This window comes from Rousettus aegyptiacus, unplaced genomic scaffold (assembly GCF_014176215.1).
Source record: "Rousettus aegyptiacus isolate mRouAeg1 unplaced genomic scaffold, mRouAeg1.p scaffold_m13_p_10, whole genome shotgun sequence".
Taxonomy (NCBI): domain Eukaryota; kingdom Metazoa; phylum Chordata; class Mammalia; order Chiroptera; family Pteropodidae; genus Rousettus; species Rousettus aegyptiacus.
The window spans coordinates 86804765-86821172 of NW_023416285.1; the positions used below are offsets into that span (position 1 = coordinate 86804765).

Below are 16408 nucleotides of genomic sequence, written 5' to 3' on the forward strand. Positions count from 1 at the left end.
TGATTTAGGATCTGAAAATCCTGACAAAAAAAATCCTTAAAAGATTTTTTAAAAGCAAAACATTCAAATTATTTTCCTTATCCGAATTTTCTGGATCTCAGGAGTAAGAAAAATCTAGTCTAAAACCAGAGTTCTTTAATGTGTTACTTTTACTTCAGTCTGGTAAATAATTTCGTTGATTAAGAATGTTTGTGACTTTAGTCACAGAAAAAATTTCACTAACAGTGCTTTAAATCAGTTAGTTCTCAGTATTTTTCCATTTCAGGATTCCTTTAAACTCTTAAAAATTATTGAGAGAAAGCTTTTGTTTTTATCAATATTCACTATTTTAGCAATTAAAAGGTATATATTTATAATATTTACATTTATGCAGTACTTACAGTTAAGTTTTCTGTGTTTTGTTTATAAATCGATCCTCCAAAACCAAATCTTATAAAAACAGCACTGGAGGTATAGCGTATGCGATGATCTTCATGGGAGAACTGTGTGTGTGGTTTGGTCCATTCAGAAGGAAGTGTAATTGTCGTCTCAGTCCTAACGTGGCCTGGCATTGCGTTTTCCTATGACAACTCAGTTCCTATCTAGTAAGCCCTCATTCCAGTGGGGAGATGAAAGTTTAATATAAGTGCACATTGGACTCCATCTGCTCTTCACTGGGATTGTGGCTGAATTATTGGGGGTTTCGCGTGGCTGCCAGTACCTTGGAGGACCCCACTGTCTTGGTCTTTCTGTCTGGTTGTCAAGCCCAGACCCACACAGGTCACCTTTGAGATGTCCCTTGTTTTTTTTTTTTTTTTTTGTCCATGGTCTTTTCATTTCTAGTGGTTCTGTGTCCTTCTCAGAGTGCACCTTGGGACACTGTATGGACCGCGGTCCAGGCGCTGGAAGCCACCGCCTGTCGGGGCTGGACTTGAGGCTCTGAGCCTGGCCGAGGGGACGCAGTCTCCTTTAGTCTCTTTATTCCCCTTCCTTTCTCATCTGACGGTATTCTCTTAAGAGCACTTTCTCTGCGATGTTTTTCCTTCAAGGGCCACCCAGCACAATCTGCGGTCTCCTCGGTTGGTTTTCAGGCTTCAGGAAGTACAAAGCAGAGGCTAGCTGGCCATTCCTGCTTTCTTCCCTTTTATCTGTGAACTCTGAAAGGAAGAAAGAGTGAGTGAGAGGTTGGCGAGATGGGAGGGGAAGTACTGGGAAAACAAAAAAAAGTTGGTATTTCAAAAATATTTTCCAGCCCCATAATCCTATGCCATTACACCTCTGCCAGTCACCAGATCCCATGGGTCCAGGTCCAGTGGCTCCTTAAGTTTTTATATTCATTCATTCATTCATTCATTCATTTTATTGGCTTTGCTTCTGTTAGTGCTGCGTTTTTCAAATTGTGGCATTGGACCCATTACTGAGTCAGAACATTGATTTAGTGGGTCGAGACCAGCATTAGAAAATAAGAAAGGAATACACTAGAAAAAAGTAGAAAACGTTAGAAGACATCACATAAAACAGGTGTAGGTGTTGTTTTGAAACTTCTGTTGTATATACGTGTGTGTCATGAGCTGTGGGGTAAGATGCATTTCTTACAGTGGGTTCTAGTCAGAGTTTGAAAAACACTGTTTTTAGATCATTCTCAGCTGCCGCTGAATTTGGCATATTTAAATTTTTTGTTAACATGGAAAAACATATTAATTAATTAATTAATTAAATTGAAGAAATGATTTAAATTTTTTCCCCCCCATCTACCACCCCTCTCCCCACTACCCTCTGGTAACCACTAGTCTATAGTCCATGTCCATGAGTCTCTGTTTGTTTGTCTTGTTCATTTGTTGCTTTTAGGTTTATATCCCACATATAAGTGATATTGTGATTTTCAAATTTTTCTGTCTGGCTTATTTCGCTTGATATGATTATTTCAAGGCCCATCCATGTTGTTGCAAATGGCAGTATTTCATCTCTTCTTATGGCTGAGTAATATTCCATTGTGTATATGTACCACAGCTTCTTTATCCAATCACCTATCGTCGGACACTTCAGTTGCTTTATAGTAGTATTTCTAAAATAGAGGGTGCATTGGTTATAAATTTGAGTCTACTTGACTGAAAAATGTCTTTTTTTTTTTTTTGTCCTCAGAGTTTGATAGGGTATAAAACTATGTTCCCCTCAGATTTCAAAGGCATGGTTTTGCTGATGAGAAGGCCGATGCTTTCGTATCTCTCTGGGCAAACTGCTTTCCCCTCTCTCCCCAGAAGCTTTCTGCAGATTTTCTTTATTTGTAGAATTCTGAAATCTCACTGGAGTATGTCTGAGAGAGATTTTTTTGCTCGTTCTGCTGGGCACTCAGTTTTCCCTTTAGAGCTGAAGCTGTAAGTGGCTCTTTTATTCCCTTGTTTGAACCTCCTATTAAATGGATTAGTTTACAGATTTCTCAGCTTTTCTCTCATATTGTCTATCTCTTTGAGTTTTTTTCCTCTCCAGTTTATTTTGAAGAAAACCAGTGGGCCTGTTCACCTCGTTATTCCATCTCCCTGTTGGCCGTTTTATTTCAACAACCGTATATTTTTAAATTCGCGTTTTGAATTTTACGTAGAGTTAAATTCACTCTTTTTGGAGTGTGGGCCTAAGAGTTTTGACAGAGGCCTACAGTCAAGTGACCACCACCGCCATCAACATACAGAACAAACACTTCCGTCACTCCAAAAACTTCACTCCTGTTTCCCCTTTGCAGTCAGCTTGATCCCCGCCCCCAGCTTCCGTGAGCCACTGATTTCAGCAAGTATATTTCCAGTCTTTAATTTTCTAGTAGCTCTTTGGTGTTTCCGATTTCCCTTTATTTCCTTAGCAGTTTGTTCTCGTATTGTTGATGTAACTTGATTATGTCGTAGTATTGAAAGTAGTGGATGTGATATCCACTCGAACGTGTTCAGAGGGCTCGTGCATGAGTCATCTGTCTCTTCCAGGGTTTGCCATGCTCTCTTATGCACACACACTCTCTCTCCCTCATCTTTACATCTTTGTTTTTTTCTTTCTTGCAATTGGTGGGGGGACGTTGGCTGTCTTGTCTACTTTTATGACTGAAAAAGAAGCCAAATAGTCTAGATAGGTAGGAGGTGGTTGGTTTGCCCTTTGAGTCAACAATATTGAGGCAACATGAGTCAAACATATTGAAGTTACAATTTCGAAAGTGATCATTACGTCTCTGTAAAAATATGGCCCTTCGTTCAGAGCTTTCACAAAATCTGTCTTTTCTTCCTCTGTCATTAACCTGTGATGATAAAGGTTTAAACCTGCACGTCCTTCTCCTGATCCAAGTCGCTGAACGCAGCAGAAGTCTAATGATCGATTGGGCTTTGGTTTAGTTATATAATAAATAGCCAGGAAAAAAAAGTACATTTAAAGAAGAGTTGATCCATTTTGTGGTTAGGTTCTGCTTTGTGGGCCATAGGAAGGGAATGTGACTTGCCTAGTGAGTCGTTCCGAAGAGGCGAGGGAGACAGGCAGGGACAGTTGGCGATGTTGTGGGCAACATTTACTTCTCATTTTCTTAAACAATGCTGACGCGAAAGATGCCAATTCTGGTATAATTTCCTCAGTTTTCCCTCAGTCTGCCTATTCTGCAACACATGAAATGAATTTAACATACATAGTTTGGGACTGAACAAAGTGAAGTGTTTTGAAGAGTTCCCCCTCTCCATAAGAAAATTTCTCTAATTGCATAGTGCAGGCCGGTGGGTAATTAGATTTTAGGTCCTTGTAGTTCTTTGTATAGCCTGAAACGTTAAGAAACAACTGATTTGCACATCGTCAAATAGGTGGAATCGATAGATGGCAGAGAAATGGAGCCTGTAGTCCAGGATGTTTGGCAGTGGTCACCAAGAAGAATGTCGAGGAGAACGGTGGGTCTTTCTGGACCCTCCAGAGAAAGTGGTGTGATTAGAGTCGTCTGTCCTGAGCACGGGAGGTCACACACGGGCTAAGTATAGACCATTACGCCAGCGGTGGCTGTCCCTGTTATAATTCATTATCAGTTTCCCGCAATTTATTTGACTTGTTGTTCAGTGATACATTTGTCTGTGAGGCTATACAATTTTTAAGGAAAATACGCCCCTGAGTGTAAGGTGCCATTCCTTAATTTTGCATAGAGCTTTTCTTAAAAATGGGATTATTTTATGCTTCCCCCCTTTCTTTAGGGTTTAAATACTTATTTTTATTGATAGTGAGCATTTACGGTAGATGCTATATTTATTCTTTTTTCGACAAAGGAAATATAATGTGCTCTTTCAAAGTGTTCTAATTTTCTGTTTTCTTACAGACTTTGCTTTTAATGTATTTCAGACTATAGTGATGTCTTAGATACTTGAGTCCCAAATCTGCATGTGTTCCCCTGGGCCACAATCACAGTGCCATTTGGTGTCCTGGGCACAAATCACAGGGCTGCTCAGCCGTGCGTACTTCCGTTTCTACATTCCTATGGTCAGTATAGGCAATGGCCTAGGGAATAGTCTCCCCGGCTTATCCTGTTCTTAAACAACATCTAGGTGTGTGTGTGTGTGTGTGTGTGTGTGTGTGTGTGTGTGCGCGCGTGTGTGTGTGTGTATTAATGTCTCACCTTTGACACGGTAATTCAAAATCTAGGTGACACGTTCGAACAGCCGAGAAGCACTTCCTAGTGCGGTGGGTCAGGTTTACCGTGTAATCTCTTTGATAATGCCCGTCTTTTGTAAACACACGGGGAAGTTACAATGAAGTCCTGCCGCGGGAGTAAATCAAAAGGTGGCACGTCGCTTGACCCTTCCAGCCAGAAAGAGAATTTGGTAAATTGTTAGACGCGGTATTGACTGCCCTTCAGAGAGCGAGCGTTGGCATCTGTCCTTCCTTTCAGCTGGGGCCTGTGTGGCCTGTGCGCATTATCATAATCCATTTTGCGCCTTTATGTGATCTACCGGCAGCTTTCATAAGCCTCCTCTCTGAAAAGCGCCCGCCCCCCCCCCCCCATTTACTTTCTCTAATTCACCGTCTCTTTTTCCCCTTTCATCATAAAAATTGATGTTTTGCAGCCAGCACACTCTGTGCGAGTTGTGTACGGAGGTGCGACGGGGAAGGTGGTTAGTGACGGAACGAAGAACGAGAGGATGGCTGTGGGAGGACATTCGTGAATAGACAGCACCGCAGTGACGTAGTCAGATAGTGAAAGAAGCCCTTGACACCCAAGGAAAATCGTGAGCATTAGGATATGATATCTTTGGCCGATGTCGACTAGCGCTGAGGGTCCACTGACAACTTTTTACTTACAGGGTTCCAGCAGGGAGAAAACGCCCAGCTGGAGTCCAACATGTAACAGAGATGTCATCTTAAAATGCCTCCACCTGTTAACTGGTAGCACTCAAGCTGGAATATCCGTAGAAATAATGTAGAATTTACTCATTTGCTCAGCATCTGAGTCCTAAAGGTTTCATAAGAGAATTTCTTAATGTATACAATTTTACATGCCTGAAGAGATCACCAAAGCAGGATTATTTTTTGCAAATTTGTTAATAATCGTGAAATTTCCTAAGAACTTTCATTCGAGGGAAAAAAACCCTCCAGGTTTTCTTCTTTTCCCGTATGCGATGCCATTTTCATTTACGGCTCTTAAACCAATGAAAAATCTTCCCAGTACAATGATTGTGACTTTTAAGGTAGATAATCTTTTGGGGGGATGAAATCTGAATGATGACTAGGAAGGTGGGCGCCCAGGCTTGGCCCTCGGAGAACCGAGTGATGACAGCCCAGCGCTTGGCTTAGGTGGTCAGTCCTCTGAGATGCGGGTTCCGTGTGGGACAGGACGTGGCCGGGAGGAGCTCCCCGATGTGTCTGGCAAAGCGAGCTCAGGCAGCAAAAGCGTTTACAAAGGGCAATCCGAGCTGGCGTCCGTTCAGATTTCCTGGGCATCGAAGGGGGTCTCGCTTAAACAAATCTGTCAGCCTTTGAGTTTTGGGGAGAACGCAGCGTGACAGCTACGTAAATGCACCTGCCCAGACTTCTGTCTGAAGCTGCTCCGTCTCATCCATCCCTCGGGTCCTCCATCCCTTCACGGGCGTGTGTGGTTTGGTCCAGTCTCATAGCGAGGCCTGGATTGTGTGTCTCCAGGCTCTGTTCCTGTTGTGCCTTCGCGTTGGAAACCTTTGTGCAGACGCAGGGCCCCTTGGGCCCCTCCCGCCAACACTTTTTCTTCTGGGAGGTCCTTGTAGTGATAGTGGTTGTGTCTCACGTCCAGCATGCAATGGTCGGTCGCAGTCTGGGTCATAGCCTTTCTTTCTCTCGCCCCCTCCTCCCTGCCTCTCTGCCCCAGCCCTGGTTTCATGCTGCTGCCTTTTCGCACTACCACTGCATCTGGACTCAGATGCAGGCGTCCTCGGGGAAGCTCCCTCAGATGGGGGGGAGGCCATGCATGTCAGTGTCACAGCAGAGAGAGTTTTCCTTTCCTTTGGTTATTCTGCTCCCATTCTATATGGCACATGTTGGCATTCTGCTTTTATGCATATGTATAAATGTGTGTGTACATACACACATACTACACACATGCACGTACACACATACATGTGCACACACATACTACACACATGCACACACACATATACTACACACACTACTACACACATACATGTACACACACATATACTATACACACATACTACACACATGCACGTGCACACACACATATACTACACACATACACATACATATACACTACATACATGTAAAAAAATTTTTTCAGACGTACATTTACACACATAGGATGATACTTGTTTGTGGCGAAGTGAACCTTGATTATCTAGTGTATCTATCTTTAATAATGTCTTTCTTTTATAACCATACTTGTCTCATTTTAATATAGCTGCTTTAATAAAGTACGACAATATTACCCTTCTAGCTGGCAAATTTAACCCATTTACATTTTTGTGGTTATTGAATTGTTTCGTCCAACTGTTAAATTTCTATTTGTTCTATTTATTCTTTGCTTCTTTTTCTCTTACTGTTTTCTTTCTTTCTTTTTTTTTTTATTGTATCGAGTTGGAATTTGGCTCTTTTAAAAAATTTGAGTTTTTCCTTCTATAGTATTTGAATTTATGTATATTTCCATTCTTTGCAGTTACCCTTAAAATTTTATCAAAGTCTAAATTTAAGCAAAGTATAAAATAATATCCTAACCTTTCTCATGAAGAATAGAATGACTTTAGAATACTTTAATTTTCATACTACCTTCCCATCTCACTGTCCAGTGTTTTAACTTTGTTTTTAAAAACATCCCAGATGGTAGACATTGTTATTATTCCACACAGTGTATAGGTGTGTGCACATGAGTGTGTGTGTGTGTGTGTGTGTGTGTGCACAGACACTTACCATATTAGTTGCTTATCATTCCTTTTTGCATTTAAGCTTGTATTTCTGGAATAATTTTCTTTCTTGCCGAAGTGCGTTATTTATAAAAAACTTCATAGAGGATCTTGGTTGTGGTAATCTCTCTCAGGGTCTGTTTTTTTAAAAATGTTTTATTTTTCAGTTTTTAAAGATAATTTTGAATGATATGAAATAATCATCATTGCCACAAAATGGGAGAAGTGCTTAAAATTATGTTTAAATCTGTCATTGACCCACCATCCAATACAATTATGACCTTGGCCCTCAGATGAAAACACTTCCGTGGTTAAATTAGACAAAAAGGCGGTTGAGAGCAGTCATAGGGCCCTCAGCGCACTCAGAAAGACACAGCCGAAAAGCCACTTTAATAACGCGAGGTCTGAACTCTTGCCATCTGAATGTTCTTAAGAGATAAAGTTGCATTTTCATAAAAAGTAGATAACGTATTTAAAATGTTAATACACATCCTCCATGCATGAAGGGGCGCACAGAGGCCTTTGTCGGAAGTCCCGAAGGCCACCCCCAGATTTGATGACTCCCTAGGGGGTCTCATAGGACTCTGCATAGAGTCAGCCATACGCACGGCTGTGATTTATTGTGTCAGAAGGACACAGAGCAAAATCAGCAAAGGGAAAAGGTGCCTGGTGCGAAGTCCGGAGAACACCGGGAGCAAGCTTCCAGAGTCCCCTCCCAGAAGAGGCGCACGGGACACGCTGAAGTCCCCCAGCATCGAGTTGTGACAGTGTGTGCCAAATGTGGCCGACCAACGGAGCTGGTTAGAAACTCAGTTTCCAGGATCTTTACTGGGGGCTGTTCACAGAGGCACCTTCTGCCTGGCAGGTACCCAAATTCCAGACCCCCAGAAAAAGGCAAATATTTCACGTGAACCACGTCGTGTGTACAAACAGCTCAGGCATAGTGTGCCGGTCTCATCAGTTAACAGGGGTGAAACTCTCCCTAAATCCAGGCTCTTGGACGCCAGCCAAGGGACAGCCTTGTACGCTGGCCTTTCAAATCCAACATCCAGGCCTGCTCTGTGAACTCGATTCTGTACACCGCCCATAAAGAAATGATGATACACTAACAACTTCTTTTGGCACCTGAGTTCTGCTCTCAGATTTTCTAGTTCGAGAGGAGCTGTAATAGTGATCAGATAAACAAAAAACTGGAAAGGGGAGAATTAAGGGCTTGTGAGAGAGAAGATTCAGATAGGGGCGATTGAATTACAGCATGATAAAGGATTAGGGGGAGGCGGTGGGCCATTTGGCTTTGTCAGGAGATGAGAATGAAAACAAAGATTAGAGATTGGCCAGAAAGAGCGAGCAGTCTTAGAATTTATGGCCTCCTCTAACTTTAGAGATTCGTGTCTATCATTTAGGCTTTCTTGACCTCAGTGCTATTGACGTCTTTGTTGGGGTGAGTGCGGGGGTTTGTCCTGTGTGTTGTGGGATGTATGGGCATCTCCACCCACTAGATGCCCATAACACCTGCCTCTCTCCCCCTTTCCCCTCCCATGTGGCAACCAAAGATGTCCCCAGACATTGCCTATTCCCAAATGTCCTCCAGGGAAGGTGGTTGAAAACCACACTATTAACACGGGATTTACAATAAATAAATTCATAAAACTCTGAGTTTCATATGTTTAAATGGTTTAATAATATCTCACATTCACAGTAGTTTCTGTTAATAAAGCTCTTTAATATGGTTTTAGCTGCAACTTCGTGAGAGAACTAGGGGTATTTTATCCTCCTCGTAGAGATGAAGGCAATGAGACAGAGGTTAAGTCATTTTGCCGTAGAGCAAAGAGAAAGTAGTCGTCAAAGTAGTAGTAATACTAATAATAGTATTATTGTTATTAATAATAGATACTTTATTGAGTGCCTACTATGAACCAGACATTGTTTGAAATGCTTTTGGAATAAGCCTAAGAAGTGCTATCATTACATTGCTATTACAGATGAGGAAATTGAGGCCAGAGAGGTTAAGAAACCTGCCCAAAGACACACAGCTAGTAGATAGAAGAGCCGGGTTCAAACTCAGGCTCCAGTGCTGTCGTGACCACCAGGCTCTGGATAAAAAGCGAAAGATCTTGGGTTCTCGCTCTCGTCCAATAGCGTTTCTCATTCCTGTCTCTGGGGAGGTTGCCACTTGCTTACACTGCTGTCTTAACTCTGCCCAGCTGTAGGCTACTGATTTGCATATGACTTTCCTACATTCTTATCAACCGAATTTCATGGAGTTAAAAAAAAGATCGGACGTGTTCTTTCTGCGACCTAACTTAAGCTATTTCAGATGCAGTCTTCTGTTATTATCTTGATTCTTTCTCTGTTTATCTTGAACGTGGCATTTCATGGCAATCTGGATCTGCTGCAGCTGTCAGCCTAGTCTTGATACACACACTTCATCCAATTTCTGCACACTTCAGCGAAGAGACTTCTATTTATGATGCTTAAACATTTCACGATATTCTTCAGCTCTTTCCGTCAGTTCCCAATGGGGTGCATGTCGTATTGCCACCATTTTCCAGGAAATTTGTTCATGTACCAACTCACCCACCTCTTCTTTGGTACACGCTTTTAAAATGTTTTTCCTGGTTCCCTTTTAACATCCATTTCTCTTGTCTCCTTGCCTTCTGCGCTGTGTTCTTTAAAGAATGAGAAACGTCCTTCATTGAGGCCTGGTGAAGAAATCTTATTTTCTTAAGATTTCTATTCAAGATATCTATTTTAGGAAGACCTCCTACAATATTCGGACAGAGCTAGAATGAACCGTAGAGTAGCATCAGTTACTTTTAACATGCTTTGCTTCTCAGTGTCTGTGATCTTACAGTTTGTTCTGTGTCTGGTTTTCTTTTGCAGGCGGGGTGATGGGTGAGCGGCAGTTGACACTATGGCGTTAGAGTGTTCATTTGGATTGGCTAGATGGAAATTACTGCACGGACGTGATAGTGAGAAATCCAGGATTTTCAGATATGTCAAGTTCGGCACAATTAATTAGGTTTCTCCAGCTACTGTGATTATTTAAGTGAATGCGGCGCGTGCTGCCGTTTCTGAAATTACACTCACTTCTTCTGAGTCTTATGTTTCCGATTCATGAGACTGTTCCACAATCTCTTGTTTGTCAGGCATTTTTGCCGCCACGGTTTCATTCTCTTGAATTTTGCTAGCTCTGAAGGTAACTTGGATCTCCAAAGCCTCCGGTTTTCATCTGTTACAGTACTCATGATTCCTGGTGGTTTCAGATGTGAATTGCTTCTTCCCACTCAGACTTTATTATTTCGATTATTGACACTAAAGTTAAACTTTTTCTCTTCGATCAGAACTTGGGAGAATTTCTTCCTGTTAAGCCTCTTTAGAGATGTTGTGTTAGATATAGATGACCTCACTATTAGAAAATCATTACGTTTTAGAATTGAAAAGGATATTGGAAAAAGTACGAAACATTGGCATCTGTTTATAGTGCTTGATATAATTGCACGGCATGTTAGTAGCTTTGCTGTTTTGGCCACCAGGGCAGCAGATTATGTCTTTGGGGAAAAAAAAAAAAAACCCAGAAACTTAAAAATTGTTTTTTTTTCCAGCATAACCTTTGTTCCAAATAGGATTTAGTATGAGATGCCAAGATCTAACATATATGAAGTGTTTTATTTATATGCATGTATTTTATCAGTTCAAATCTATTACCTTTTCTTGTTGTAAAGTAAATGGTGAGATTATTTCATGAAATGAAACTTCAGAATGAGAGGCACAGGTGGCAAGTTAAGTTTTCTTAGAAAAATAGAAGTATTTTTAGCTGGCGTGGAGGAAATTCATGTATTCACAGGCGAGTAGCTGCAGGTCGTATACTCCCGTCCCCCCTCCCCCACCAGTTCACGTTTCCATCTCTGTTTAAAAATTAAGCAGAGCTTTTAATTAAACATAAATGGCAGGAGAAGGTTTTCCCCCTCAAAGGCTGCCCCCAAACTGAGTTAATGTGTAAGTTAGTACAGTAGGGTTTCAATGGACTAATTCTGTAACACATTTGAGAGCAGATTTTTATTACGGTGTTTAAAGCAGTTAAAAGGCATATATAAAAATTTTAAATTAAACATCATGGTCCCCTGAAAATCTCTGTGAAACTTAACTTTACAGAATGTATTCTGGAAAAAAAAAAAAGTGCTATTACTTTCGCTTTAAAGTAGAGCCATATGTAATTGCTACATATTAAAGTCCAGCACTATTCAACTTTCCAAGACTGACTTGTAAATCTTACAGGACACACTGACGTTGTCTGTCCAGCCTCATGTGTCAGGAGCACAGCTCAGAAGTGGCCCCAATGGGTGTGGCCGATGTAGAGGCTGTGACTTCGGGATAAAGGGAAGGGGAGACCTTGCCTTCTACGGCTTCCTCGCTTGAATCAATAACTCTAGTTTTTACCAGCATTCAAAACAAACTCGACTATCTCGTATCTCAGTCTGGGTTGGAAGGAGGAAGCCAGAAGAGAAAACTGTGGAAGGCAGAGAGCGGAGTGTGAGAAAGGGCCCCTTGCTGTCTCTCTGTTATCACGTCCAACTAGGCCATCCCTGTCCTCTTGGGCTGGAAAAGCACGACTTCCTGTGCCATGATCTGACAATATCTATTAGGATGCCCTAAGCAATCACGATAAAATTTAAATTAGATGTGTGTACACGCTAAGAAGCCAGGAAAATTTTGTCAAGGTTTTCGAAGGATGTTAATTAAAATAGTTAAAAATGCATCTGGTAGGTTATAGGGTTTTAACTTCAGTTATCTGGAAACTTGACTTATGTGGGACAATTTAATTGCTGAAGAATGCAGGGAAAACGAGGCATTAATGAATGTTTTCCCACCACGAATTTGACTCCACAGGGCTACAAAATATGTTTAATCCTTACTTCAGAAGTGCTAGCGTCCTTTGGTAGCTTGTTTAGAGTTTATCTGTGTCGACATGAGATTACTGCCTCAGCCTTCCAGGAACAGGGATGCCGAAAAGAACCTTCTACAGAGTGAGCAGAGTTTGAAGCAGTGAGGCACAGTGGGCTCCCAAGAAAGCGCACCATGAGACACAGGGTGGGCGTTCACCAGGGAGGAGACTCTTTGAGGAACAGCTCTGAGTTCCACAGCTTTCGTGGTGACAGAGTTGCAGCAGCTAGAAATGTCCCCTCAGTGCCTCCCGGGCACGGGGAGGAGGCAGCCGGCCGTGAATCGGCGTCTGTGCCCTCACCCATACACGGCAGCAAATGCCCGCGTGTTTGCGCACGTGTGACCATGCGTGATGTGACACAGCGAAGCTTCACTGTAGCCTGCCCCGAGCTCTTAGGCTCTGACCGGTTGCTGCGTCTCCTCTCTCCTATCTTCCTTCCCTCCCTCCCTCCTTCTTCTCTTCTTCTCACAACTATTTATTGAAGTCATACTACGAGCCAGACACTGGTAGGTGCTGAGTGTGCTCTGACATAGGACAGGGCGGCCTGTTCTTGCTGCCACAGAACTTTCCTCGTGCCGTGAGACAGAGACATGTCAGCAGGAGCGTACAGATGGAGACGATAAGGATGATCACGGGGAGGGAAGTGCATCCCAGGGCACATCTGAGAGAGCAGGAAGGCTTCCTGAAGAAAGTGACATCCGAGGCGAGACCTGAGAGATAAAGAGGAGTCAGCCAGAGAAGTGTGTCGAGAGGGATGAGTGTTTCCGGCCAGGGGAACAGAGCATGGGGGAGGAGACGGGTGAACTCCACGGCCAGAGCATGGAGTGTGGGCGAGAAGCCTGCAGAGGGCTGATCGTGGGGGAAGGGGGCAGGCTGGGCTTTATTCTCTGATCAATGGGAAGCCATCGAAAGGTTTACTCAGATTGGGATTTGAGAACCTTTGTTTTGGCAATTCAGACTGGACGGGCAAGACCGCCAGGTGTTATAGTTACCTGAAAAATAAGTATGGTCTATAATGAAACAAAATGCAGTGGAGATGTAGAGAAGTAAATGTGATGGAGCTGTATTTAGGAGATAGATCGATTGATTGGATATGTGAGGAGTCAAGGTTATTCCCAGGTTTCTGGTGTAGGCAATTGGGCACTAATAAATGAGAGTATGACTACAGGCATCCTTGTTTGGGGAGCAGGGCGGCATGAAGGACACTTGAGTTTCAGACTGGTCGATTTCGTGGTGGGTATGAGATACACGTACGTGGAAATGCCAGTGGATCTGACCTTCAGGAGAGGACACTGGGCTAGCGATACAGGCTTGGGGTTAATTAGCATTTATAGAGGGCTCGCCCAAAGCCTCACGTGAGAATGAATGAGCTCAACAGAGAGGAGCCCGCAGCAGAGAGAAGGGAGAGCTAGAGATGGAAAAGCCAGGTCGGGAGTGCTTGGTGGCAGGGAAACCAAAAAAGGGCATTTCAAGATGGAGAGAAGGCTACGCAAGAGGAAGACCAAAGATGTCCTCCGGGTGTGGCCACAGGAAGTCATTACAATTTCGACCAGAGGAACTTCCGGAAACAGAAGCCGGAAGACAGAATGCATAAAGTTGAGGAGAGAGAGATGAAGAGATGAGCAGGGACAGTGAGTTAGGCCTCTTTCTAAGAATGTGTGGCTAACGGAGGGACTAGATTCTAGCTGCCACATGCTAGAATGGTGTGTGGGGAGGGACAGCGAGAGGCAGGAGAGGCTAAGCGTGCCTGCGGGCTGACGGGAAGTAGCTGAGAGAGTGGAGAAGCTGAGGTTGGAATTTGGGGTGAAGGTGGGAATGACCGGGGGATAGACCGTCATGAGAATGAGGAAGGGGGCGGGATCCAGAATGATGATAGACAGATGACCTTGGCTCAGAGGAAAAACGCCTCCTTCCATTGTGACAGAAGGGAGTGAGGAAACTTTCGGTGTGAAAGCCTTGTTCGATATCGTAATGTTTTAATTCTATTCTTTAAAAAAAATTTCTCCACAGACACTACCCAAAGCAGTCCTTCACGACGGTGGCGGATACCCCCGAGAATCTTCGCCTGAAGCAGCAAAGTGAATTGCAGAGTCAGGTAATTTCTAGAAGGCCTGTTTTTGTTGCATGGGCACTGAATGCCATTCGCAAGGCCGGCCGCTCCTCTGAGCTCCTGTCATCATGCTGTTCCTGCCGGGTCCCCAGCCGGCGTGGAGACGGCGGGCAGGCCTGGGTGGGCGCGCGGGGTGAAACCACCCAACATCTGCTGTGTTCCCGGTCTCGGATGGTCCCCGTATTTTCGGTTCTGTTATTCACATGGGACTGTGGCAAGCAAACGCGTTCTGGTCAGAGTACGTGTTTCCCAACAATATTGATTTATTTGGTCCTAAATGTTTAGAAACATTTTATACATCGCTTCCCCACGCCGCATATGTAGGGGAAACAAGAGGTGTTAACTCGATCCAGTTGCAGAGCGTGCGGGGCTGACACCCTGTCTGTGCGTCTCACACCAGTCACTCGCTTTGTTTTCATCCTGTCACGTTTTTCATATTTCTTTCATATGTCACACTGACAGCATGAACAAAGATTAGAACACCACACTTGGCTCCCGGTCAACCATTTTGGAAGGAAACCTGCCTCCAATATGGCAAGACACAGTGGTCGAGACCAGGGATTTGAACGGCGGTGTTTTTCGCAGGGACGGCCGGGTCTCTTCCGAGGAGATCGGGGGTGCCCTCGTTCGGAGATGTTGACTTGCCTCAGCTCTCGCCCACCGTGGTGTGGGAAGGTGCTGGATTATGACACTGCAGCCCGCTGGTCACCAGCGTGCAGGCACACTTGTTTCATTGCAGTTTATCGCTTTCGCTGACATTGCATTTTTTATCAGTGGATGGCAAGACCCTCCACCCGCTAAAAGATGATGAGTCGCCGAAGGCTCAGATGATGGTTAGCGTTGTTTAGCAGTAAACTATTTTTCATTAAGGTACATAGATTGGTTTTTTTGGACACGATGCCATTGCACACTTAACAGACTACAACATAGTGCAAACATAACTTATATATGCGTCGGGAGACAGAAAATGTCATGTGACTTGCTTTATTGCTGTCTTCGCGTTAATGCTGTGGTCTGGAGCCGCGGTACCCCTGAGGTTTGCCTGGGTAAACAGCACCGAGGAGTGGGTGGTGGGGGGGGGGAAGGTCACGTCCTCGTCCCCCTGCTGCTGTTCATTGGTGGGGACCTTGGGCCAGCTGCTCAGATTTCTTGTGCTTATGTAAAGTGAGACAGTCTACCTTGTCTTGTCTACTTGTCTTGAGGGTGGCTGCAGGCATCCAATTGTTAGGTGTGAAAGCATTTTGAAAAGTTAAAAAAGATTGTATGACTGTAGAGATTTATTATTATTATTATTATTATTATTATTATTATTATTATTATCCCTGAAACCCCTTCCTATGGAAAAGGGAGAAGAGCAGAATGTGTGAAGGAAAGAGATGTCTAGCTGATAATCTTGGAAAACATCAGGATGTAGCTATCCTTGGTGAGAGTAGTGAGGTCTCAGTTGCACCAGGGTCTAATTATTTCCTTGCAAGTTTATCTGATCACAGGGGAGATGGTAGTTTCTGTCACCCTCTTTCTGAGGGACTTGGGACTACTTCTCAGTCCATTTAATTAGAGGAAATATAACTCAAGGTAGAGATTACTGTTGGTTAACAACACCGTGAAGACTTGGTTGGCAGTTAGTTTTCGGTTTGTGTAAAATGCTAATTTTTGTGTGCTAAGCCATTAGTTCAAAAACTTGAGTGCTGGCCAAGGAAAGGCACTGTTACAGAGCCGGCAAGAACACCCTTTGCTCATTCACACGGTGGAGGCTGCCAGGGCTTGGCTTAGTCTGTGCAGATCCAATATGCCTTTCTTCTCATCAAGTTAGGATTAATTAGATAATTCTGCAGAAGTACTTCAAGCACATTGTAAAACAGAATTAAATCAAGCAATCAAATATTTGTTTCCTGCCTATTACATGTCCTTGTTCTTTGCAGAAGAATTTATAATTAGTTAATCCTCGCTTCCCAGAGCTCGCTGGGCGTCTGAGGAAACAGGACTAAA

At 43.4% G+C, this 16408-nt stretch overlaps 1 protein-coding gene across 1 annotated transcript in view; it reads left to right on the forward strand.

Moving 5' to 3' along the window:
• Window positions 1–16408, forward strand: part of LOC118600331 (LIM zinc-binding domain-containing Nebulette-like) — a 207628-nt gene that overhangs the window by 98669 nt on the left and 92551 nt on the right. Inside the window, 1 exon segment of the mRNA XM_036228148.1 lies at window positions 14320–14404. Coding sequence (XP_036084041.1) covers window positions 14320–14404 — 85 coding nt within the window.